Here is a 27,356-nt window from a genome sequence, read left to right as displayed (position 1 = left end):
ATTGATGCTTGTCACAACAGGTGCAACTGGAGAGTCGACTTCCATTATGATTTTTAAATCTGCTTTTTATGTTTCTCTGCTTTTTTATTTTTTTAAATAAAGGGGATACATCTTCGATTGGCGTGTACAATTAAACCCTTCGTATTAAATTAAATGAAATAAACCAAAAAAAAAACTAGACACGCCGTCACTGTGTGTACGCGGTATTCTATAGGTCACAACCAATCCTCACCCACGTCTTCGGTCACGAGTGGGTCTTATGGGCCTCGGCAGCAGCCAACCTAGAAGCCAGGGAGGCGGGAGCTCCGGTTGCGGTCGCTGTGTGTGTAGTGGTTACTGCTCTCCGAGTGGGAGACAAGAATTGTGTTTTTTCCCCTCTCCGCTGATATTGAGATAGAAGAGTTGTAAACTGCAGCGAAGAGAGTGACAATTAAACGGCATTTCCTTGTCATTCTCCTCCTCAACCAGCAGCACGTTTGAGCCGCCCACAAGAGAAATTGAAAAAACAGCAACCAGCGGGTTTTTTTGTTGTATCACCAAGAAGAAAAACAGCAGCCAGAACTTCAAATTTACGTCTAGTCCGACATTTTTAATTTAAGACTTATTTAGAACATATTTGGACCCCTCACCCATCCTACTCCTTCAGTTATTTCCCCCTTTTTTTTTGTTTTTGAAAAGCTACCGGTTGAATTCCTGCCATCATTGAGGGACAGGAATCCGAAGCGAGGCGGCCCACAGTCAGTAGCGCTGTGCCTGTGTGCAGTGGACAGGTGAGTAAGCGCCTTTCTCCCTCTCCCAGCAGAGGAGATTCTTTTACATATTTGTCTTTATTTATTTTGCAACACAGTACGCGTTTTATGTATTTTATATAAAAATCTGACTGAGCTACATGTATACGTTGAATGATCGGTTAAAAATAAAGTATTTGGGAATGTGAATTTGAAAAATAACACCGACAGATGCCTCCTGTCTCGGGTTTTCCATGGCGTTTTGAGCAGAGTAGTCAGAAGGCCATGATGGTGTATAGAGAGAAATTAATAACTAACTAGCATAAAATCAGTTCTGGATTGCTGTCTGCTTACCACCTTGCTAAGTGGGATAGAGGGCCTGGTTTGAGGACAGTTTGGATTTGAAAAGGAAGGGGGGTTGAATCCCATACACGAAGGTCGCCATCTTTCAGGATGCTGCTGCTGAATCAATGTGTTGTTGTAGCTGTAAATGGGTAATTGTTGATGATGGAGTCTGTGTTAAATCGCGTTTATACCGGGTGTTTAGAACAAGTTTGATGCTGGTGTAAAAAGACCCCGAGCAGTTATTTGTAATACTAACGGTTTATTCTGCTTATTAATGTTTTTGGTAGAATGCCATTAGATGTGTGACTGGAGCGCAGTGATACGATATCATTATTGCTGTTAACTTTTAAATTACATAATATAAAGGCTGGATAAAGTTTATGATTAAGTCGTCATTTCACAAAGATTTGATGACAGCTATTAAGTGATGAGTGCGGGTTATTACATTTTAGTGCTTGGAAATGCGTATTTGTGGAGGTGATCACAAGGTAACGAAATATTATTTTTAGAACGCGAAGAGGCCACGCTATGTGCATATTTGATAGCTGGTGATTGTCGCTGCCTTGTTCCTGGCTTAATGTTTGTTTATTCTGCCACTGACGTCTAGGTCCGCCCTCCCACTAGAAGCCAGTTAGCACAGCCCAGTGCTTTAGTGAATCATTTGTCATGTTTGTTGTACTAGTTATCAAAGCCTCGCCCAGCTTTTGAAGACTTATTTCTGCGATCAAAGCTATTAGCGGTAAAGAAAGTAAAACACGCGTGTTTAAATTTGCCTTTTACACAAGGCTGTTAAATATGTTGCGTCTGTACAGGCTACATTTAACCTTGCAAGGTTGTTCATACTAGTTGAGGGTTAGTGTGCTCAGTGTTTAATGCCTACTTTGTATCGTTTCTCTGGTCCTATGTGTCAGCAGGAATCCGAGCTGTGTCAGCTACTCTCCAGACCCGCACTGCGTCGACCGCTGGTCATTTAATACAGCTGCGAACTTTCTCAACTTGGGCCACACTGGAAGAGTTATGCTAATATCTTTACCTGTAGTTCTGTGCTGTTCGATTAGAAGAACTAGGACAGAATGTGCGTGGTTCATAATAGACAGAAAACTCCAGAGGCATATCATTTTACCATCATTGGCATCATTCAGATCTGTTTAATAAATCTGTTGTGCTAAGTTCTTATGAAAACGTGTTATGAATGAAACTTGATCGTTTCTGTTTGCAGTATTCAGAGCATTAATAATGTGCGTTTCACATTTTGTATTCTTTCCCGAAATGTATAATTATACAAGTTGGACTCCTGTCTACTACAGAAAACCCTTAAAAGTAATTTTAAACAGATCATGTTCTATATTGCAGTTTGTTTATTAGATGTAAACAAAGTACATTAAACGGATCATTGTTGTTTAAGTAGCAATTTGTTTAAACATGTTACAGTATCTACTGCTAGTATTGTGTGTGGTGTGTTTTTAAATCAGTTATGTTTTATTTATTTTACTTGCAAAGCACAATACTGTGAGCTCAGGCAATGACTACAGTTTGAGCAAACTTTTGGGTCAGATTTTATTGGTTTTATTAAAAAGCTGGAGAGTTGGACGGTGCTCAAAATACATTTTGTAAATTAAAATTAGTGTTGGCGTATATATTTTTTGCATGTTTCAAACATTCTACCATAGCACTTCTCTTACACTATCTTGTACACCAAGTATTAAGTACCTATTTTATTGAAGTACTACAACCCCTATAGGAACACCACCCCCAGCTGTGGTTTGGCGTACTATGCTGTACTCCATACATGGCAGCAGTGCCATACAGAGTTGCTACCTAATGATTTGGTAGTGGATTTTAATACAACAACTTTTGTTTATGTAGTATGCATTCTACAAATCAAAAGATTGAATTTTGCATGTGAGTGACATTTTAGTGATATTTGAGTGACATAAATACAATTATTGGCTATCAAGCGAACCTTCGGACACATTTCAGTATTAATTTCCTAAGTGTGCCGTTTTCTCTTGCAGTATATCTTGTTCTTAAATATGTATTTTATATAACCCAGTCTTGAAGTCTTAAGACCCAGTCTTACTGAAACCAAAACTGATTTTTAGAAAATAATACATCTCTCTCTCTCTCTCTCAAACCACAATGCTCTTGTCTATAAAACATATATTTTCACTGTAATTTGCATAGGTTGTGTATGATATGGCCATTGTAATTGATGTTACCTTATACCAAATTCAGTTACTGCAGGGTGCAAAGTTAAGGGTGGCCCTGTGGTCCATAGACACCAAATATTTATTTGGTCAACCAAAATGGCACCACCAGTTGCTAGTTAAAGTAATAGAAAAATGACAAATTGCAATCTGTTGGATGGATGTTGGCATGAAGTCTTGGACAAGGAGGCATGGGATTCTACCTATAGGGACTCCCATCATCCGATCCTGGTTCAGTTACTTTGTACTAAAAGAATCTGCACCGATCCTGAGCTCTGGAGCAGGATCAGAGCTTGAGCCAGTGTCTCAAACAGGAAAGAAACACTGCTGTATTGACTAATTAAATGTGAAAGTTTGTACTGTTCATTATTTTCCTCAGCTTCTGGAAGTGGTTTGTTTTTATTTATTTATTTATTTATTTATTTATTTATTTATACCAGTAGTTTTGTGTTAGAAGTTGACACATTGTGTGAAGGATGTCTCTTATTGTACAGTATTAGAGATGTCATCATGAAGCTGAGTGCTCCTGGCTGCTCCACTATGGGCAATGACATCTCTTATGCAATAAGAGGCACCCTATGTAAAATGTTAACTTATTATAAATTACAGAAGTGAAGATTGTACTCCAAGAATAGCTTTAAAACAAAGAATATTCATTTTTGTAAATAACTTTTATTATGGCAAATACTACTTCATTGTGACGGTTGATTTCTGATATATCTACAATAGCAATTAAACTCTGTTTTTGTGTAATGCATACATTCTTTACTGCCATTTAAAATATATCTGTTTTACAGGGCAGGACTCTAAATTGGCAACAAAAAGGCAAGTATAATGCATTTGTAGAGGGCACCAAGGCCACTAAACTTAAGTCAAAGTCTCAGATGTGGTGCAGGTTTGCATAAGATTCATAAATAAAGCTAATCATTGACCACAGTTTTATTTTTATTTATTTATTTTTGTCAACCAGCAGCCTAGACAGGGCTCCAGAATAACTTTTGTTTGACTTAGGAGCCAGTGGCTTAGGCCAAAACATTGGTTGCCAGATCCAGTTGTTGGGTGCCACTTTAGGAGCAAGTTGGTTGCTGACATATTCGGGAAATTTGCAAATAACTATGTCAATCGGGCTAAAAAACCAAATCTAAAGTTTATTTTTTATTTTTAGAAACATTTCCCTGTTTAGTAGACTTTGAAGTTTTGCATCCAAGTATTGGCACATCATATTTTGTTCATTTTATATATGTTTTTTTTCTTAATTTTTACAAATAAACTCTAGAATCTCGTAACCGACACTTAATATAAAAACCTATTAAATCTGATCATGCTGCAAAAAAGTATTATAAAACTGGTATTTTTATAAAATGCTTTTCTTTAGTCTCTAATGTACAAAATAAATTTTAAATACAAACTTAATTTTTTATTTTTTCAGGCTTTATATCATAACCAACACCCCTTATGAATTTTACTAGATAATTGTTTTTTTAAGAAACCACCAATTATGTATTATAAACAATACTTAAATAAATATTAAGCACTGTGAGTGTAGAACATAACTATAGCATTATTTTTTAAAATTTCCTGCTATATTTAGCATAAATTGTCTTTTTCGTATAAATGTCGGTTATGACATCTTGGTGTTGGTTGTGATAAAAAAAATTAAAAATGGCGATATGCCTTGCAAAAAAAAATAACAAAGTCAATCTAAATAAAGCTTATTTTACCAGATTATAGTAAATTAGTCTTTCATATAATATAGAGAAACAAAAGACTTGTACGTAATCCATTTACATACATAGACATAGGGCTCTATTCTGATGACATGAGTGCAAGCACATTTAGATAGTAGGCTGCTGCATTGCACGAAAAGAAAATACAACTGCATGAAGATTATAAGAGAATGACGGGAGAGTAAGTACACACCTTTATTGTAATAGTAGACTACAATATTTAGATTTAATAACCTGTTTTATGTGTTATGGACATTAAGAAGTGTTCTTGAGTGCTTGATGTCTGTGTAAAATACAACTGGAGCTTGCAGAGGGGATACCCCTCGTTGGGTTTCTGCAGAGAAATAAGCTGTCCAATGCGATTGTAGCCCTTATATTCAAGGCTAATTATCCAACATAAATAAATACATGTGCACAGACTGAATAACATACAAACATTGAACAACAGGTAATTGATCTAAGGATTGAAACAAATAAAATGATTGAAACAATAAAATCATAACCGACACCAACTTCTCATAACCAACATATTTTTTGTTTGAAGAGAAGTGTTGGCTAGGAGAAATGTCAAGGTGTCGGTTATGAGAAATTCCACTTGTCCATTTTAACAAACAAGGCAGCCATTTTTGTTGTGCAAACTAAATTAGCATTGAGAACAAAGTATTTATTTTTTTAAACATGTCCATATTTTGGTTTCAGTTTTTTCCATAGGTGTTGGTTATGCAATACAACAGTGTGCTAAGTGGCATTTCGAAGTTTAATATGAATATTTTTCAGAAAAGTTGAAGCAGTCTTTACCTGTGTCTGTGGTGTTCACTGACATGAAGCCTTGACCTTTCACCTCATTTAAAAAACTTTATTGATAGGATATGATTTCTGACAAATGCCCTTGGATGTCAGTTATGAGATTTTATGTGGAAAACATAGGGACACGCATAGTGTTTTATAAATAAATATAGATTTTTTTTAATCTTTAAAAGCTGCAGATTCATAGTGTTTAGAAGTATTTTCTAGAATTAAAAGTAAAATCCAGCATTTTTGATGTTTTAAGTATCTGAAATATAGCTTTGAAAATCAAAATTGTCGTTCGGGGACAGGGGTTGATTATGAGACCTGTACTACAAAACTTAAAAAAAGAATAAAATAAAATCTAAATAAATACATAACACAGTTTTTATTGTGCAGAATAGAGTAAAAACAAATATTTACTTAAACATGTATAACTTGTAAATATCCTTCACTTGTACCATATAATATGAAGCCAGGACAGCAACTGACAGTTATTTGCAAATTGCTCATTCAACTCCTTAAAATACAACTTGTTAAGACACTAAAGTGATACTAAAACAGTAACTTGATGCTTTAGTCACTTGTTTGTTGTCTCATTCTGTTGAGTATGTGAACTATGCTGCTGGTGACCTCAGCAAAGTTAGCATTTTATATCCTAGATGTTGTGTATGGAATTGGTGACCGCACCTCTATTTGTGTCCAGTTGTATTATGGGGAATGCAGCTTGCATGCTTAGTGTTTAGTTAGTAGAGTTCTGATCAGAGAGCTTGTAACACAGCCAGCTCTTATGTTTTTTTACTGACATGTAGCCATTTATTGTTTCAGTAAAAACAGGTTTGTTTCAGTGAGTTCTGTTCTTTACAATATCAAATACCACAGTAACACAGTATCCTCAACTGTTCTTTACAATATTAAATACACCACAGTAACACAGTGTCCTGCATTTGAGATAGTTCTAATTGTCACAATCTGAAAGCGAAGTTTAGTGAATGGTAGTTTTTCTACTGCAGTCAAGGTAAGCTGCAGTACATTTAAATTAATTTTTCTAATTAGTCCCAAGTATTTATATGCATTCTGCTGTCATCGTTCTTAAAATGGTCAGTGAGAAATAGTCACTTTTCCCTGCAGCAGTGGACCCTGCTTTAGTACAAGCCCCATTATGGTAATGCCTTAAATTGCTGTGCCTGCTTATAATAGAGAGACGTTATCAACTCGTCGTGTAACTAAGCAAGTTGCTGTGCAATTAAATCATCCTCGCACTGGAATACATGTGGGATACAGTAGATGCGGCTGTTAAAGAAGATGCAACAAACGGTTCAAATCTGTTTAACTCAATTTTTAGACACACTACGATTTGATTGGCAAAAGACTATTTTATTGGAGTTTACAAAGAAAATTTTTTTTATCTTTATACAGTAACCTTTTCACTGTTTTTAAAAACATGATCATTGACCTTTTGCTGCATTTGTATTTTCTTTAAGTTTTTGTTTTATGGCAAAAGTGCAAGACACAGACCTTGTGTATTTTTATTTGTTTTTTATTCTAAATATTTCTTGAAGCATTTCATTTTAAGCAACATTTTTAGAAAACAGAACTCGCACACATTTGGTGATCATTATAGCTGCTGCAGGACCTGCAGAAATAATATAGCACCTCTGGACTTCCAGCTATTTGTTGTTCTATGAGATTGTTATCGTCCCTCTCACACTTCAGTTCAAACGTGATATCCCAGCTTTTTTTTCCTTTACAGATCGACGTCATAGCACAATCATAAATATTGACACAGGTGTTGTCTATGGAAGTGGTGCTACTTAACCACACAAATCACATAAATCCTGTTATTGTTTGGACTGAAACACTTCCTAATACAGGCATCTCTAGTTGCTGAAGCAGAAAGGGCGCTGTGGCCATAATTGCCATGAATAGATAAACATTTTGATTTGCATTGCAGCAATTGATAAGGGCACCCACGGCAATTGCAGCATGACAGCCAGTCATTTCAAGCCCTGCAAGTGGAAAAGTAATGCATACCTCAGTAAATGTAATAAAGAAACAGGTGTGTATTGGTTTGCTGTCCTATTCTGAGGAATGCAAACACTGTATTTTATACACCCACAATATACACAGTCACCAGTCCAAAGTGAGTGCTGTAGTGCTCGTGGTGCAAATACAATTTATTGTGAAACAAGTTCAGTGCTGTCCAGGTTTTGTGCTGGCCTGTACTGACATCTTCAGATCGTGTTGGCCATCTAACAAACAAGTACAATTGCATGACAAAAACAAAACACTCTCAATAGACAATAGTTCTCCTTCCGGTTCAGTGTTAACCATAACAAAGGAACAGATCACCTCGATACGTCCCCTTATGTATCATCAGTCATGGCCTCTTGGTTAACGATTGCAACCGCTCCTCCAATCTGTGGCTGCCACATAGTTTCCCTTCCGGGTCGGTGATTTAGTGTACCTTGGCTCCGCCCCCTTTCTGGATGGCCAACTTCCACCTAACCCTGGGAATGAATTGTCAGGCCATCCAGTTCAGGGCACTCACAGGTTGGGAGGGAGATTTATCAACAAGAATCATTCTGTCAGTCACAAGCATGAAAAGCTGCATGGCACATACAACCAAATGAAAACGCGTGCTAGTCAAAAAGGTTTTCTGATGCATATTTGTTTGTGTAGTATAAATTTAAAATCAATGGACACTGTGGGGAAAGCAAGTTGAAAGGTAAATTTGAATCTTGTCAGCAGTTTGACTGAGTTCCTCCTTGAGGTTTAGGTAGAGACCAAGACTGAGGAAGACAACCAAACCAGTACTGGTAGTAGGCAGCATTCCCTTATATTTTTTCCGGGTAGGTTATGGAATAAAATTAAGATTGACATTTCGTGGACCAGTTTAAACATTGAATAAACCTAGAGTAGAGCATATACAGATGTGGAAATTGATTAGAAACAGTCCCATAACCCTCAAGGGCACCTGGCCTAAATAGGCTGATTTTAAGCATTGACTTGTAATCAAGAAAGTTAACCGCTTTGGAGTATTTTTATTTTATTTGTCTAAGTGCAGTGCACACAAGGTGGCGAAAGGATTCAAAATAAAAAGCTTAGCTACATAATTAAGATACGTAGATTACATTGCCTGCAGTGTTCAGTAGTTCATTTAAATCAATAGGTTTCTTTTTTTTTTCTTTCTCTGTACTAGTCTGGTATGCATTGGCTTCTAGGAGGTGAATTTTGTGGTGGATCCTCAATTTCCTGATTTTCGTCAAATCCGTAAATTCGCAAATACAGGACAAATGTGGGTTTTTGCTCGAGCTGCTCCGATTTAACTAATTAATCCAACCAATTAATCAACTAAAGACTTGATCGCAGATTAATTATTTTTACAATTTAATAGTGCAGATTTTTATTTTTTTAATATAAAATCAACTAATAGAACTGCATTTTCTCTGGCAGTCCAATCATAAATGAGCAGAGGCGCGACATACAGCTGAAGGTATTCTCTGCCTCTGCTGACGGTCTTGAGTAAGTTTAACCAATGGGAATGTCGAAGATCTGCCCTGATTTTGCAGCTGTCTAATCATTAGTGAGCAGAGGCGGGACATAAATATGCTAGTGTAAGCGATGGATGGCTGAATTTCGTGCAATATTGCTTATTATATAGCATTATTGAGAATTGCAGTAATTTCAAATTACTTTTTACAAATAAAAAGTCATCAGACAATGGAGGCATCGTAGTCTGGTTACGAATACATTCAAGAACTTTCAGAAAAAAATCAGAGTGTTAGAAAAGGGAGGTATATGGGGAATTCTAGTGTTATGGATGTGACATGTACCAAATACAAGGCCTCATTTAAATAATGAACTAAATATGATACAGTATTTAGATTCAGTATTTAGTGCTTTTTGAACTGTGTCTTGTTAAAATTTCAAGGTTCAAAGTTTCACCATTCGTTTTTTATCATCCAAAGATCTTGTGTTATGGATGTGACAGAAATGGAACAGAATTGCTGGGTCACTTCACATGTTCTAAAAAGTCTGTGATTTGTGGAACTTACAATCAGATATTAAATGTCATTTTGAAAGAACAACTTGGCAGAAAAAATGGCCAAAAATCATATTAAGTAGTACATCAGGTTTTTAATATTTTCATAGCATAGCTTGAAGTGCAGCGTTATGGATGTGACGCTGTCTGAATTTTATTCAAGAAATGTTTTTAAATCTTTAAAAAAAAAACAAAAAAAAAACATTCAATTGCCATTCGTCATTGGAAGCCCAGACAAACTGCTATCAAGATATCAATTCTGATTAAAGTGCATATTACAGTTCTATTAATCTTTTAAAATATTTCAAATGAGATGTGCCACTAATCAGAATGAACTATTTCACCAGAAGATATATAATAACCAAAAGATATGTACAATGAGGGAAATTTAACTGGAAACACAACCCACTTGACAACAGTTACTGTATCCTCAACAAATAACAATTACAGGATTAACAGTAACATTCCATTTAAATAACAATTAAGGTTTCAAAAATTGACAAGGCGTATCGTTGGAAACAAATATCAACTTTTAAAGCAGATACATTTGAACTAATGCTGCTATTTCTCTGTTTATAGCTTCCAAAACATTTAAATAAATGCGTTGTAATAAAGTTTGTTTTGTTGCTCAGTATATTTTCAAATTTGTAACTAATTAAATCTGCCATGACGTTTGCGTTATGGGTAAATAAATAAACAAGTTAATTTCAATAATTTCAAAACAGGCCTTTAATCAGTTGAAGAGAGAAGATTGTGAGGCATTCATTTAATTCTCTTTTGAGAACTGCTCTGTTAATGGCAGCAGGAATTGGTTTTTGATGAAAGGGCAACAAGAACAGTGCTTAACCTTCTAATTACTTTGCTATAGCTGCATATTTGTAAATTGATTGTTCCAGGTCTGTAGACTATTACATTGGAAATTAAGTTATATATAATCAGACAGACAGCTCTGGAAAAAATTGAGACCACTGCAAAATGATCAGTTTCTCTGGATTTACTATTTATAGGTATGTGTATGTTTGGGTAAAATGAACATTTGTTTTATTCTATAAACTACTGACAACATTTCTCCCAAATTCCAAATAAAAATATTGTCATTTAGAGCATTTATTTGCAGAAAATGACAACTGGTCAAAATAACAAAAAAGATGCAGTGTTCTCAGACCTCGACTAATGCAAAGAAAATAAGTTCATATTCATTTTTAAACAACACAATACTAATGTTTTAACTTAGGAAGAGTTCAGAAAACAATATTTGGTGGAATAACCCTGATTTTCAATCACAGCTTTCATGCGTCTTGGCATGCTGTCCACCAGTCTTTCACATTGATGTTGGGTGACTTTATGCCACTCCTGGTGCAAAAATTCAAGCAGCTTGGCTTTATTTGATGGCTTGTGACCATCCATCTTCCTCTTGATCACATTCCAGAGGTTTTCAATGGGGTTCAGGTCTGGAGATTGGGCTGGCCATGACAGGGTCTTGATCTGGTGGTCCTCCATCCACACCTTGATTGACCTGGCTATGTGGCATGGAGCATTGTCCAGCTGGAAAAACCAATCCTCAGAGTTTGTCGAAACATTGTCAGAGCAGAAGGAAGCAAGTTTTCTTCCAGAACAACCACGTACTTGACTTGATTCATGAGTCCTTCACAAAGACAAATCTGCCCGATTCCAGCCTTGCTGAAGCAACCCCAGATGAGTCCAATTTTCAGCTTTGCCCAACACCTGGTCGTCTAATGGTTAGACAGAGACATGGAGAGGCCTACGAGCCACAGTGTCTCGCACCCACTGTGAAATGTGGTGGAGGATCAGTGATGATCTGGGGGTGCTTCAGCAAGGCTGGAGTCGGGCAGCTTTGGCATGAATCAAGCCAAGTACAAGGTTGTCCTGGAAGAAAACTTGCTTCCTTCTGCTCTGACAATGTTCCCCAACAAGCCATCAAACAAAGCCGAGCTGCTTAAATTTTTGCGCCAGGAGTGGCATAAAGTCACCCAACGTCAATGTGAAAGACTGGTGGAGAGCATGCCAAGACGCATGAAAGCTGTGATTGAAAATCAGGGTTATTCCACCAAATATTGATTTCTGAACTCTTCCTAAGTTAAAACATTAGTATTGTGTTGTTTAAAAATGAATATGAACTTATTTTCTTTGCATTATTCAAGGTCTGAGAACACTGCATCTTTTCTGTTATTTTGACCAGTTGTCATTTTCTGCAAATAAATGCTCTAAATGACAATATTTTTATTTGGAATTTGGGAGAAATGTTGTCAGTAGTTTATAGAATAAAACAAATGTTCATTTTACCCAAACATACACATACCTATAAATAGTAAAACCAGAGAAACTGATAATTTTGCGGTGGTCTCAATTTTTTCCAGAGCTGTATATACATACATACACATAGTGCCTTGCAAAAGTATTCAGACCCCTGACCAATTCTCTCATATTACTGAATTACGAATGGTACATTTGAAATATCGTTCTGTTCGATATTTTATTTTAAAACGCTGAAACTCAAAATCAATTATTGTAAGGTGATATTCGTTTTATGCTGGGAAATATTTTTAAGAAATAAAAAACTGAAATATCTGAAAATAACTGAAAGGGGTCTGAATACTATGTACATGTATATATGTGTGTGATATATAATATATAAAAAAAATTAGGAATAGAATTACAATATATTGTAACGTGCACGGAGGGCGTAAATACATACAAAGACATAAGCCTGATATACGCTCCTTGCAAGCAGAACCTGTCAGCGCTGTCAGTGAGAGACATAAAAACTACAGTGGGAACTTCTTTATTATTGGCGACCAATCAGATTACAAACACGCTTACTTACTCCCCTCATCGAGGAAGTAGGTTGAGACCAAAACAAAGAACACAAGCTGTAAGTTGAAAACGTAGCCAAAAAATAAAAACTTGAAGTTATAGCCTACAGATTTTTTATTATTGTTTACTAAAAACAAAAATTGTTAGATGCGGTGTAAACTTAATAGTGAAATTGGATGCTTTTAATTTAACGATGTTTAAGATGGTGTGTTCATTCAGTTTAAAAGTATGTATTTGGGCAATCTTAAAATAAATGTACCCTGCCTGTGTACCCTTTTTTTTTTTTTTTTTTTTTTTTTTTTTTTTTTTTAAACGCGTTGCTACAAAGCTTTCATTTTGAAGAGCTATTGCACGAGTTTTGACACAATTTTAGTTCTCCAGATGAAAAAACATTTTAAAACCCATTAAAATGACGTCTTGTGTTAATATAATGTCATGACAATGTGCTATGTGATGTAATTCGTGTTTTGTTTCTGCAGGGTAAGATGTCTTTTATTTGCAATCCCATCAAGCTTAGTATTACTTCAGACATTATTGTCACCTCTAACACAAGTTTGGACAACTGTTAAGAATGGTGTCAAAGTTTTTATCCCATAACAAGTTTTAAAAAATTAGCTTTGCAGAGAAACTTTGGAAAAAAAAATAACGTGGTATACAACTTTTATAACAACTTTACCAAGAAAATTTCATGGACGTGACATTTTTTTTTTTATAAACACCATTATTTTGAATTGATGTAAAATATTGTCCTTTTTTCAAGAAAATGTAATATTATTAACTTGGCATTACATATCCATTGAGTTTAAACATGGGGATATTTATAAATAAAACATTTATCCAACAATTGAAACCTAAAAATGTATTTTAGTCAGACTTAAAATATTGCTTGTTTATTTTTCAGTAGTAACTTTAAATGGCTAAAGAAGGCATAAACTGAACAAAAATGATACAACATGCAAAAATATATACATTTTTGTAAAAATTGAGAGAAATGTTTTTGTTATAGGCAAAAAACACTCTCCACTTCCAAAATATAAATTATTAAAGGTATCCGTGGCTTGCCGATAACTGTAGTTAAAGGATCCTGCTGGAACTGTCTTTTGTTCAGTACAGAAAAGGAACAGCACTGGCTACAGCAATCTAGGATATTTATCTAAGTCAGTACAAAAACATTCCCAGAGTCACTTGCAAGCCAGTAACGCTGAAAACTTTTGGACAAACCCGGATTAATGTGCAACTGGATAAGCAGAAGCATAGGAATACAATCACAATGAGCAGCAAGAGCTGGCTTTCGGAGGCACAATAAAGGCACCAATTCCTCAGATAGAGGTAATTATGTGGAATTACTTTCTCTGATACTTTCTACAACAGCATGTAGAGGGTTCTCCAAAGGAATTCTGTATGGCCGAGCGGCAGAACATCATTATAGCCGGGAGCACTTTAAACGGAAAAATAAACTTGCCTTGCCTTAAATCTATAATACAACAAAGCATATGCATAATATGTTGTCTTTCATTGACTATCTGGTTGCACTTTATATTCTACATTTTCTTTTTCATGAGTGTTGTTATTTAGGCACACTATGATTTGACTGGGGAAAGAACGTAGGGTTATTGGAGTTCACGCAAAAAACGGTAACATTTTCACTTCCATTTTAGCATAATTATTGAGCTCATTGCTTCATTTAAATTGTTTTAAGTTAATTTTCCAGGGTATTTTGTTAATGCACGTCTTTTTGTTTTTCGCTTTTGTACATTTTTTGAGTGCAACTGTTCATTTTAAACACTTTTTTTTTTTTTTTTTTTTAAACACAACGGTAATCGCACACGTTTGGTCACCATCATAACTGTTGCATGAAACTGCAGTAATAATAATCAATAGCAATAATAATCCCGCACTGCTGCACTTAAGCATTTTTATGTCAGTTGACATCAGCTGATATCCCATCACGCCCTTCTTCTTAATGCATACAGCATACCTTTTGGGTGCATGTGTACAGCTATTATGTACTATATATTACCTTACAGTACAATAATATGACAAAAAATGGACATTGATAATACCTAACAATAATCTTAATATTGTTTTTAATAAAGTAGCCGGCGCAAATATAGTATTAGGTGGTGGATGTGCCGATCGCCAGCTTATTTTGACCCCCTGCAATCATTGTCACTGTTTTTGCTTTGGTTTTTTTTTTTTAGCGATAATTTAACCTTTAGCCTTTTTAATGTTTTTGCCTCGAAATGCTTAACACAGAAAACCCGCCCCTTCAACTCTCTGATTGGTTAAATGTTGTGTCAAGACTAACACACCTGTCGTTTGGTTCAAAGATTTTTTTTTTTTTTCACCCAGCAACGTGCACCTCATCTAGTCTGCTAGAAGCGCAATTAATCCTTATTGTTAAAGGCACAGTAGCATCTGCAAGATGGGCTGATCAGGTTTTTTCAGCAGGGCAGCGACAGCCACTTTGCTGGGCGGCCCGTCTGGCTGGAAAGGCCTGGGGAGAACCCTGATGTTAAGCAATCACTTGTCAGTAGCCACAGTATTCTCAGGTAACGCTAACAAGATTCAGAACAACTTCATCGCTTCGTGTCTCCAGGTTTTGCTAGATGCAATAAATAGAAGTACAGGAAGCAAATTGCGTAGATGGAATGGGAAACACAGCCCCGCTGTCTCGTGTTTTCACTGATAGTGGCCCGAATAAATGGTTGTTCTGTGAATTTGTTGCATTTACCAACAAATTTAAATAATGAAATTGCTTTTAAAAAGACACAATTCTCATTGGACTTATTTATTGTTTGATTATATTGATTCGGAAGTATTACTATGCAGGACAGCCGCGATAAGATTGTTGCCTGTATTATAAATGTGGACGGATTAGTTAATGCCCTTAAATTAACTAATCAAAAATTAATCGGGACAGCCCTAGTTTTTATGCATGTGTATGTTGCTAGAGAAAGATGTTAATTTGTCCTTTTTTAGGAATGTTGAATGACCTAAGTGTGGGGCTTTTATTACCCAGTGTTTCTCACTCTGACTCCTTGCTCATTACATAACTTGGTATCCCTGAATAGATAAATGCATCCTCCAAGTATATGCAAAATATCCATAAAAAAGCTGTGATACCTCAAATATTATCTACTACCAGTACAGAATGACAAGTGTTCTTTATTTAGCCCTGAAACATATTTTTGCAATGATGACTGCCAAATCCTGAAACACATTTCAATGTGGGATGATCCTTAGCAGTGGTGTGAAATGAACGGAAACAAGCTTGCTACTACATGGATGATGTATGAAACGAGTCCCACTTGTTAATACATGGATAGTTTGGGGTACTATACCACTGCACTTGTGGGATGGATTGTTCATTACAATTGTTTGTATAAGTACTGACTGACTTTTCTATTCATGGAAACCAAGCTCTTTCATAAGTAAATGGCGCGGAGTGACAAAGGAAAAATGTCCTGCGTAAAATTTGGGGCCAAAAAAGATAGTGTTTTTTTTTTTTTTTATTATTATTGTTGAGCGGTTTTTGTTTACTTAGCCTACATTTTATTGGTGCTTTTTATATAATCTAAAAATCAATTGTGCGTTAATGATTGACCTGGACTGGCAGAAATGACCTGCAGGGGAGGTTGGACTGAGGGCTGTCAGCAACACAAAGGTATCTGCCAGTTAGGAACAACACACCAGAAATAAAATACAATTGCTATGATTTCCTTTCAGGATGATGATAATAATAATTAAAATAATAATTATTATTAGGCTGGAAAAGTTTTATTTTGGAAATGTATGTAATGCATCTTATGTTCTTACTCAGCCTTCACAATGGGTTTATACTGTGTGTGCTGTATTATGCCAGATTTATTTATTTATATTCCAAACCTTTACAATGTTTGTTCACTTGTATACCTTGTTTTGTTCAGAAAGAAATGGAAATAATAGTTTTTAATATTAAACATACATGGCTTGTGAGACCTGCACATGTTGGACATTTTATAGTTCATCATGACACAGGCTTCTTTTTCTTGTGCCGTTTGCAATTTCATGTTTAAAGCATGAGGGAGGATCATTTGTGCCAAAATTATAAAATAAATAAGTACATAAACTAAAATAATAAATATCAAATAAATGAATACATAAAAAACAAAATAATTAAAAATTGAAATAAAAAACTAAAATAAGTAAACTAAATAAATCTAAATACATTACCCAGAAACATTTATTTAGTTTTTCATTTTCTCTTTCTTTTCGCTCTAGTATTTCTCATTTGCGTCAATCACACTGGAAGGCCGGACAATATTGTTGGTGCGTTCGATTATCTTCTAGCTGGTCTGCCAGGTTGGATTTAGTGTAGAATCGATATTATAATAATAATAATAATAATAGTAATAATATTCTCCAATGGCTAAACCAATTCTACTACTGCTAAGAGAAGCTGCAGACTGCCTGGAACGGGAACCCAGTGGAAGCACGTCTCCAAGTCCTGAACCTGTTTCCAGCAAAAGTCCATCATCCGTAACTCATTGAGGCTGGCATAGCTGCATGGGCTGCCGTTCAAGGTCAGCTTTTGGACACTGAGGAAGCGCCGGCTCTAATTTCTGTGGGCAGATAGAAGTGTTCACGAAGGTCTGGATTGATCTTATTATATTAATATAAAGGAGAAAAAATGTGGTTAATAAAACAATTCTAAACGAATTTACAAAAGTAGTCTAACAAAATGCAGCACAGCATACAACTATGGCGCTCGCAGTTTTTTTTAATCACCCACAAAAAAGCCACTCTAGAAGAACAACTATCCTAATACGTGATATCTTTGGCAAATCATATTTTTAAAACCTTTTTTCCCCTTCAGCAGAAATAATTGAAATAAGTAAAATTTGTGGATTATAAAGAAATGCCTAAATATATTTCCAAAATACCAGATACAGCTGTACTGTTGGTCTATTAATTTAACAGAATTTGTTTGCGCATCTTTTGGCAAACCTGACTCTGCAGTGGAAAAAGAACCTAGGCTCTCCTTAATGCATGGCACAAGTGCCATCTTGACATGCGTAGTTTGCAAAGTATTTATTTTTGTGAATCCTAATCAATGTTAACATGTACAGTTCAACTTTTTTGTGTTGTACTTCCAGGCACTCCTAGTGTTTTTCTAAAATTACTGAGGATAATTAGGGACATTCCAGAGTCCTATATTCTGCAATACAAAAACTGTTTCTTGCTGCAAATTTTACATTGCTGGTTTCCTGTGTTGCTTTTTGTCAGGAGCTTATGGATTTATTTGTTAAGATATCTGTTTTACGTGATGCTGCAGTATCTGCCTCTACGAGTGTTCCAAGCCCTGAAGTGAAAATCACTTTCCAGTTTCTATGACGTTGCACCTATCTCATCTACTGTTTGTTGATATGCTTGTCTCTGTTCTCTTGATCATTTCCCCTCTGTTCTTTTGAATACTCAATCGAGTGTTGTTGCTCCTGTTTTACTGCACATTATAAACCTATCCCTTATATCTGGAAATGTTCCTGATTTTTTTTTTTTTTTTTTATTTTTTTTTTGGAATGGCTATTATTACTCCTCTCTTGAAAAAACCTAATCTTGATAACAATGTTCTCTCTAATTACTGCCCTATATCAAATTAGCCTTTTTTGTCAAAGGTCTGGAGCGGGTGGTTGCCTCCCAGCTGCAGGCACATCTAGCTGCAAATACTATTTATGAGAAGTTTGTCAGGTTTCTGAGCACTGAGACAGCTCTTGTTCATGTCTGTGATGTTGAACTGTGACGCAGGTTCCTGTTTCTTATGGATTTTGTTGCATTTGTCTGCAACTTTTGATACAGTGGACCATCAGATTCTATTAGATGGCGTGGAATCAAATGTATTTGTTACTGGTATTGTTTTAAACTGGTTCCGGTCCTGTCTGACAGGCTGTGGCCGTTATGTTTCTGTTGGGGGGGGGGGGGGGGGGGGTTGTTCATACCGTATTGCTAAGTTGACCTCTGGAGTACCCCAAGCATCTGTCTGGGTGCCCTATTCTTTTTCTGATCTATACGATACCACTGGGGGAATTGATGCAGAATCGGGGTGTTGGTTTTCATATGTATGCTGACAATCCAACTGAACATCAGAGCGTCCTGTTTGATATCCGCAACTGGATGTTTTAACTTAGTGAAGCAAAATGTAACTTTCCCAGAGTTAACCATGCATAAAGCACTATATAATCAATGCTATATTTTTTACAAAAAAAAAAAAGGTAACATTCCCATTCCTGGATCATTTTAATCGGCGGTTTTTAAACTATAAATAGCCTGGCTAAACGGCGATCGGGAGTTCAGTTCGAAGTGACAGACAAGAAACCAAGTATGAGAAGGAGAGCAAGTCGGGAGAGGGGAAGAGGGAATGGGCTTATCCCAGGTTCGACTGCCGGAGCGGGGTTGAAGCAAAGCTGAAGCGTCTTATCTCCCGGAGAAAGCTTCAGCTCCTCTTGCAGCAAAAAAGTAAATACATTAGGATATATAACCATGTAATAGGCCTAATATTTATTTAGTTATAAAACAAATGCTGAATAAGATATCTGTTATAAAGTGTCAGCAAAGCGAGAGACAGAAACAGAAGTTAGATTTACAAGTTTATAGTTTGAACAACACTGGTGCTGTATTTACTGTAGAAATTACTGTATTGTACATGGTGTAACAAAATTAAGTCGCCTAAAACATTTTAATTTTTTTTTATTTACAGCTTACTTGGTGACCAACAGACTTCCTCCTGAGGAGCCAGAAAGTAGACGGCTCATGACTTCTGACCAGGATACAAAAGTTGTAGCTGAACCGCAGGTGCAGCAAGTACAAGAAGCAAAAGACAGTTCTCATCTGGTGAGTCTGTGTCTTCTATATATTTAAACAAAGAACGGAGTACTGAAGTCCTACTCCTGCATAGGGGTAGATGAAATCACAAAATGCTGCACTGTTGCAGTCTGCTTGCTTTCTCTGTTTTATGGTGCTATTCAATCAACACAGAACACCTATAGAAAGTTGGATAATACAGTACAATTATATACAGGTCTTTAACTTGAGAGGACTGCATTGTATTATCTGATCTGTAAATCTTCCTATATGTGTGTGGTCATTTCAAAAAGCACCACTCGATCAGGAGGTCTGTCAGTCATGTACCATGTACTAATAAAAATAAAATAAATAATAAGGACCTGGATTGAAAACTTCTTGCTTATAAGCCTTCAGAAGTGTATTTAGTGTAATTGAAGTCAATGGAATAGTGTAAATCAGCATTTGCACGTATAAACAAAGAGTATGTAGAAGGAGTCGTGTGAGTGTCCTGGAACTTGGAGGAGTGCCAGTACCCTGAATGTGTCCATAATCATACAATTACCATTTATCCACTGACCTGTTTTCTTTGGTTTTCTTTCTCAAGTTCCATAACCGGTTTTGTTCTAGTGAAAATGAACCCTTTCAGTGCCACATTGCTATAGCCAGAGGCTAAAGCAATGATACAGTCCACACCCTGGCCTCAAAACGCATTTGAATCTTGCCCCTGGCCTTATGCGGTGATGTGGCCCTCGGGTATGTTGAAGTTTGTTTTTGTGTGCCATCTGGTGCAAAAAACAAAAACAAACAAAAAACCAACTACAAACAGAGCTTGTATTCGGAAAGTTTAGCAGTGCTAAATGATTAATCTTGTTAAACTGATGTAAATACATTTTAAATCACTACTGTTAACAAAACATAAAACTAGAGGATAGAGTTTTGTATAGAGTTTGTCATTGACTAAGTAAAGAAGTGTCGAACTTCACATATTTTTAGCCTTGTGCATAGCACAGTGCTATTGGAGTGACTAGAGAACTGCCGCATAACAATTACTCCAAAGCTCCCTATTTTTCTGATTTTTTTTTTTTTTTTTTTTTTTTTTAAGTTTTTTAAAGTTTAAGTGATGGGGACGTTAAGTATTTCAAACAATTAACGGTAAGCCTTGCCATGCAAGGGCAGGTGTTTTATTGTTTTAACCTATCAGCACCAAGCAGTGCCCTGCGAGAGAGCATTTACTTTCTAATTGTTTTGTAGCCGCTGGTTTCGCTGTGATTTTAGTGCTCAACAATGTCTTCTTGCATTTCTATTGCTAAACATTCTTTGCGTAGGAGACGCTCTAAACATTCTCTCTACGTGGGAAGAAAAAAGCAGAAGAAAGTGAAACTTTATGGAGATACAGTATTTGGCTGTACAGGATTCTCCTCGGGCCTTTTCAGCAAAGCGGCTGTTGTCACCTGGGTGAAAAAACCTGATCCGCCCATCTTGCAGATGCTACTGTGCCTTTAACAATGCTTGATTGCACTTCTAGCAGACTAGATAAGTTGTGTGTTGCTGGGTGAAAAGAGAAATTTTGGAACCACATGATTGCTGTGTCACGTCTTGACACAAGATTTAACCAATTGGAGAGTTGAAGGGGTTGGTTTTCTGCTAAAAAAATAAATAAATAACCAATTGTTTTCAAAACAAAAATAGTGACTGAATGCAGGGGGTCAAAATAAGCCGACGATTGCCGCAATCCACAGCCTAATACTATATTTGCACCGGCTGCTTTATTAAAAAAATATTATGATTATTTTCAGGCATTGTCATTCAGTCCATTTTTTGTAGTATTATTGTACCGCAAGATGGCTATTATGTACTATATATCATATGTATGCACCAAAAAAACCCAAAAAAGACGCATTCCTTTTGTTATGATATCGTAATATGTACTCAGGTGCTTGTGAGATATTGGGAGTTCATTTATAGGGGCTGTATGTGTTTCAAGAAGAAAGGCGTGATGGGATATCAGCTGTTGTCAGCAGACATACATGCTTAAGTGCAGAGGTGCTGGATTATTACACTGCGGTTTCATGCAACAGTTATGATGGTGCCCAAACGTGTGCAAGTACTGTTGTGTTGGTTAAATGAGCAGTTGCAATCCAAAAAACGTAAAATAGCGAAAATGGAAAGACGTGCATTAACAAAATGCCCTGAAAACTTAACTTAAAGAAAACAATTTTTAATGAAACAATAAGCTCAATAATTACACTAAAATGGAAGTGAAAAGGTTACTGTATTTTTTTTTGTTTTGTTTTTTTGTTTTTGTGATAACTCCAATAACCCTAAGTTATCTTTCCCCAGTCAAAACGGAGTACCTAAATAAGCACAATAATTTACCATAATAAAAAACAGTAATGAAAAAGAAAATGTAGAACATAAAGTGCAACCAGATATAGTCAATGAAAGACAACACATTATTCAAATTGTTTGTCATATTATATGTGTAAGGTAAGGCTATAATGTTCTGCTGCCCGGTTGTATGGAATTCCTGGGGAGAACCCTGGTATACTTAGAATTTGAGCACAAAAGGACTAAAAAAAAACATTTTAGTAAGGATATTCTTTACACACAGCATCAGGTTTGGCATTTGAATTTGGAGTGACAGGAGCATGCGAGTCCTTCATGCTGATTTAAATAAGCTATTTTCGGTCTCCGAGTGCTGTCTGCGGCCCTTGTGAAAAGTGCCATTTCATTTACTTTCCATACCTTGGAGTTGTAGGAAGGACTGATGCTTTGCGACTGCTATAGTCTGCATGGGTTGCTGTTTTAGTAAAGAAATGGATCCAAGCAAGCCCAATGAAAGAACAAGGCTTTTACAGACCACTCCAGGAGAAGAAACAGTTAAAGAAGGAATAAGTGACCACGTCTCCCCAATTGCAGATCCTGACCGTGAGGAGTGGTGTGAGTTTGTGAAGCACAGTAATGGGTAGGGGCCACTCTCGCTAGTGACCCATCATATACTGACAGGAACCGCAGAGAGCACGAGCAGGATGGGTATTTATTTTGGACTCGCCCCACTACAAATCAAGAGACCCAGAGTTTGTCTATTAATAAACCACTCGCAAACTGAGGGAAATGGGGGGGGGAAAAAACAGCTCTTCCAGTGTTCAAAATTTGAGAAGTTTTGTTGGAATAATGTTTACAAGGTCTGAGAACGGTGATGCAGAGGATGAGAAATTGATCAGAGAAGATATGACAACAGAAAGATTTGGCAGCGAAATTCTGGAGTCTTTTTAATGAGGTGCCAGAGGACGATAGCTGCCATGCTATTTCAGCAGTAAGCTCAGGAAAGTCACATATAACAACCACAAATCATACTCCCCTTAAACACAAGCTGACTTTAAATCAGGAACTTGGAGAAACTGGTTTGCTACAAGTGAAATGCTTGGAAAACAGCCATATACATCTTGGAAATTCCTGTATATTGCAACATAAACTTGACGTGGTAGTGGACATGCTCTCTTCTAATATGGAAACAAATGAATTGATCAATAAAGAGAAACTAGACACATTTGGAGAAGAAAATGTGTTCTATTGCTGTTTGCTTGGAACAAAGTAAGCTGAAGACACAAAGTTTTTATAACATTTGTTCAATAGACCCTGAAGATTTAGAAAGTGATTGGGGGGAACCTGCTGCCGTCCAAGAAGACATTGCAATGGATTTTAATCATTCAGCTGATGCAGAAAAAGGAATCTGCAATGTGGCATGGTCTCCAGGCACCAAGAGGGGGTTTTCAATATTGCAGTCTGTAAAAACAGCAGCTGCCTGTGAGCCGCAGCAGTCGGTGCTTTCAGTTCGAACCACAACGTCACAAAATGCAGAAGGTCCACAGAAATCCTTTGTTCCTGATTTAGTAGAAACGTTTTTGAACACTCATTCTTCAGTTGGCCATAGCTTAAATGTAAATATCCCAACTGAGAGTCTGTGCAGTCCTCTGTGTGAAAAGGTTTACGGTGATGATGATGAAGCCTGTGGTATGACCGGTGGTTCGTCTGAAATTAGTTTTGGGTGCAGTGATGCACCAAAATGCTTCAATACAGATGGAGAAATGGAGCAAGAACTAGAAGTTTGTAGCAGTCCGTGCACAGCAGAGCACCTTCATGACTCTGCCCCTGACTTATTGGAATCATTCGTACAAGGATCAGTGGTGACTTCAATAAGAAAAGACAGAATGAGAGCATCTTTTAGTAATGAGGAAACAACACAAAGTTTTGGCAAGTCTGGTGACACAGTAGAAAGTGAGTTGTTAAATAAAGCACAAGAGACAATCTGTTTAAAATCTGATCTGTTTGATAATTCAGAGGATCTTGCTGATAACGTCAGTCAGCACCTAAACTCTAATAAGCAAAAGCATCTCTGTCACAACTGTGAGAGTGTAAATGAAAACAAGACTTCCATAACCAGCTGCAGTAACGAATGTATTTATCAAATCGATACTGAACTGCTAGCCCCTGATGAAAACTGTGAAAATGTCTTGGAAACAATAACACAGTTCTACCCCTTGGCAACACAGGAGCATTTAGATGATAAAGGTAACATCTGCCTGAAACGGGCTGAAGCATTTGACACAGGCACTGATGTCAGCTCAGTTTCTATGGCAGCAAGGTCAGATGTAAGCAGGAGGGTATTGCATTATAGCGCGACTGGATTATGGGATAGGCCTACATGTTTGCTTCATTTAAGTGGAGATCATTTAGACACAGCATTTGACAGAGAACAGGATTCAAAAGATTCTTCTGATTTTTGTAACACAGCAGAATGACTTGATGAAATATGACATGGGAATCTTCCAGCAGGAGTCAGAAGCTGCCTTTTATAGCTGAAAATAGAAGCAAGGTGTTAAATGACAACAGGGACTTAAATACCAAAACCATTGCACTCTTTTGTGTGCCAAACATGCCTGCAGTGCTGGAAAACTGCAAGAGTGTCTCTCCTCAGAAAAACTGGTCAGACCATGGATTGCATGCTGTAACTGCTGAACAGCAACTGCCTTGCAACGCCATACAACTCTCCTCTGCTGAATCCAGATTGGGAGTCTGTGATGCAGCTAATATTATGGGTGATCAGCAAGCAGACAGTGGAGCTACAGAGGCTTTAGCAAAGTTAGAATTGCAACACTTTTCAGGGGAGGGGACAGCTTGCTTTGATGTCAGAGAACCAACTGGAATTTGCCACGTCAGTGCAGTCAGTAATAGTTGGACGGAAACGGACATGGTTAATAAAATGCCACTGGGACTAACACAAGGTGGAGCGCATGGTGTCACAGAGACAGTACCTATGAGGTCTGAAAACGCAGATAATTCAAAGGGCACTGCTAATGGCGATGGAGGCTGTAATTCTGAGGAAGATGTGTGCAGTGGAGTTGATATCCCAAATACCTCAATGGTGGATCCTGATCAGCTTGACATGTATGCTTCTATGCCTTCTTACGAAATGCATCTGATCACACTAAAGGCTGAACACAAGGAAACGGAACATTGTGAGAGTACTAATTTAAATGATGAAGGTCTTCATAAAAATGATAGCATAGTAGATTTCGTGGCAGACATTTTGGAGAACCCCTTACAAAATGATAGTCAGGGTTTTTCAAAGGAATTTTGCCTGTCACTATGGGCCCAGGACCAACTGCACTGTGAAGAGCTGCTTAGGCAGTTTTGTGGAAAACAGTCCCCAGAATGTCCGTTGGACTGCATATGGGATTCTAGTTACTCTGAAATACCGACACAAGACAACATGCAACAGATGACTAAACCGTTTGTTGCACCGCAAGACTTGCAGGTAGCTGTGGCTTTTATGTCGGCTTGTCCTTACAATCTTATGGTTTCAGACAAATCTGGATTATGGGGTTGGCAGAACAAAAATAATGAAACTGTAAGTATCATATATAAGCTTTCTTTTGTTTTACTGTTTTTTATATATTTTTTTCTTTAACACCTCTGTAATTCCTTTAAGTTTTTGAATTGAACGTACCAGCTGCCGATCTTTACCAATAAATGTCTGCCAGTATATTGTCTGTGTCAGTAAGCCTTCTGCTCGTCAAAGTGGGGCACTGTTAACGTGTACCATGGCTCATTGTAAGCATTGATAAGTTGGTGTGTCACAGTGTTTGAGTCAAACAATCTCAAGGTTGTGTACCGCTGAGCAATAAACGCTCAGATGTCCACTTACATTGGAACCTCCTTTTAAACCATTTAATGACTAAAATAATCTGGCGTCTAGTGTTGCTGGATGGATGAAGTGCACTACTGAACTGGGTGGGAACATTGCCGTCCTGTGCACAATTCTCAATGATGAAACTGTATATAATGTTACAGCTCAGTGTGGTCGACTATTGTACTGTTGAGCAATTTTTTTAAATAAACTTCTTGTCCAAGGGATAAAATGCTAAAAATCTACTTGCCCCCTCATTGTCCCACAAAGTAAACACACAAATAGAATATAACTTATGATTTTTGCTTTTATTAAACAGTGAACACTAAATTATACTTACGGAGACATTTCTAAAGAAATTAATTTGAGTACATTTTAAAACTTATTTTTTTACATTCAAACTAGGTAATCGTAGGATATATTTTTTCATAAAGTGAAAACATTACTCTCTTAATACTCTTCAAATTCTCAGCTATTTAGAAAGGTATAATACAATACACTTTTGGTGGATAATTGTCCTGAAACAAAAGCCAAAAGCCCTGTTATCTCAGGTAGAGCTCAGACAGGTAGGATGTGTTCACTGGAGCAGAAGGTTAAAGGATTGGTTTCTAAACTACATTACCCAGAAGAATGGCGATGGTGCTTGTTTAATAGGTGTTGATTTCCTATATGGCTATTGGATAAACAGAAATCATTTTGTTTTTTGGGTATTTCATTGGGCGTTGGGCTGTTGGTCTCACAGCGCAGTTGTTTTAAAAAATAATCAAGTCAATCTATAGCTTTACAAACCTACTGCCAACCAGCCAAGATTAAGTGGCTTTTAAAAAATAAATGGCTAAACCATTACGTGTAAAATAGTTTTAAAAGTTTTTGTAATTTTGTTAAATATTCTTCCTAGAGCTGGCGGTCAAACTTTACTGGGCTCCTACTGCAGAAAAGGCAATGTAATAGTATTGTTGCATTAATTTTCAATACTTCTGTTACTGTGTGTGACTGTGAGGGTTTGTAAATTAAAATATGTCTCCTGAGTGGTGCATCCAGTAAAAGCACTTGTGTAGAGTGCAGGATGCGCCCTATAGTCTGGACATTGGTGGTTCAAGTCCCGGCTATTCCTTTGCCGACTGAGTACGGGAGCTCCCAGGGGGCAGCGCACAATTGGCCGAGCGCCACCCGGGGGGAGGGAGGGTTAGGTCGTCCAGGGTGTCCTCATCTAGCCACGCACCAGCGACCCCTGTGGTCTTGTCGGGTGCCTGCAGGCTTGCCTGTAAGCTGCCCAGGGCTGCGTTTTCCTCCGACGCTGTAGCTCTGGGTGGCTGCATGGTGAGTCTGCAGTGTCTAAAAAGCGGACGGTTAACGGCATACGTTTCGGAGGACAGCGCATATATATAAAATATTTATTTATTACTTTTTATTTTCATTTGTATGTGGACTTTGTGCGACTCCCTAGAAACAGAACGTTGTGACAACCCTCCCCAAAAAAAAAACTACTTGTCTGATGGGCTCAGTATAATGGTAAAACTGGTTGTCTCTCGCACAAATGTTGTCCTAGGCATCGGGCGGTATGAATTTCACACCCCTGTATGCAACAATATATATATTAACAGTATTGCCTATTAAAAATGTATACTGATATTTGCAGATACTACTTTGTAAAACAGAATTAATATTTAT

The 27,356-nt window shown here is 37.0% G+C and overlaps 1 protein-coding gene across 1 annotated transcript in view; it reads left to right on the top strand.

The window, feature by feature from the left end:
• Positions 1-312: 312 nt before the first annotated feature.
• Positions 313-27,356, top strand: part of LOC121314078 (la-related protein 4B-like) — a 52,844-nt gene continuing 25,800 nt past the window's right edge. The window contains exons 1-2 of the mRNA XM_041246911.1: positions 313-770; positions 19,410-19,543. Of these exons, the coding sequence (XP_041102845.1) occupies positions 19,463-19,543 (81 nt within the window). The 5' untranslated portion in view covers positions 313-770; positions 19,410-19,462. The remainder of the gene's footprint in view (positions 771-19,409; positions 19,544-27,356) is intronic.

Source organism: Polyodon spathula, chromosome 4, assembly GCF_017654505.1.
Source record: "Polyodon spathula isolate WHYD16114869_AA chromosome 4, ASM1765450v1, whole genome shotgun sequence".
Lineage (NCBI taxonomy): Eukaryota > Metazoa > Chordata > Actinopteri > Acipenseriformes > Polyodontidae > Polyodon > Polyodon spathula.
The sequence above is the reverse complement of the archived record's forward strand: the minus strand, read 5'-3'. Positions and strand labels throughout refer to the sequence as shown.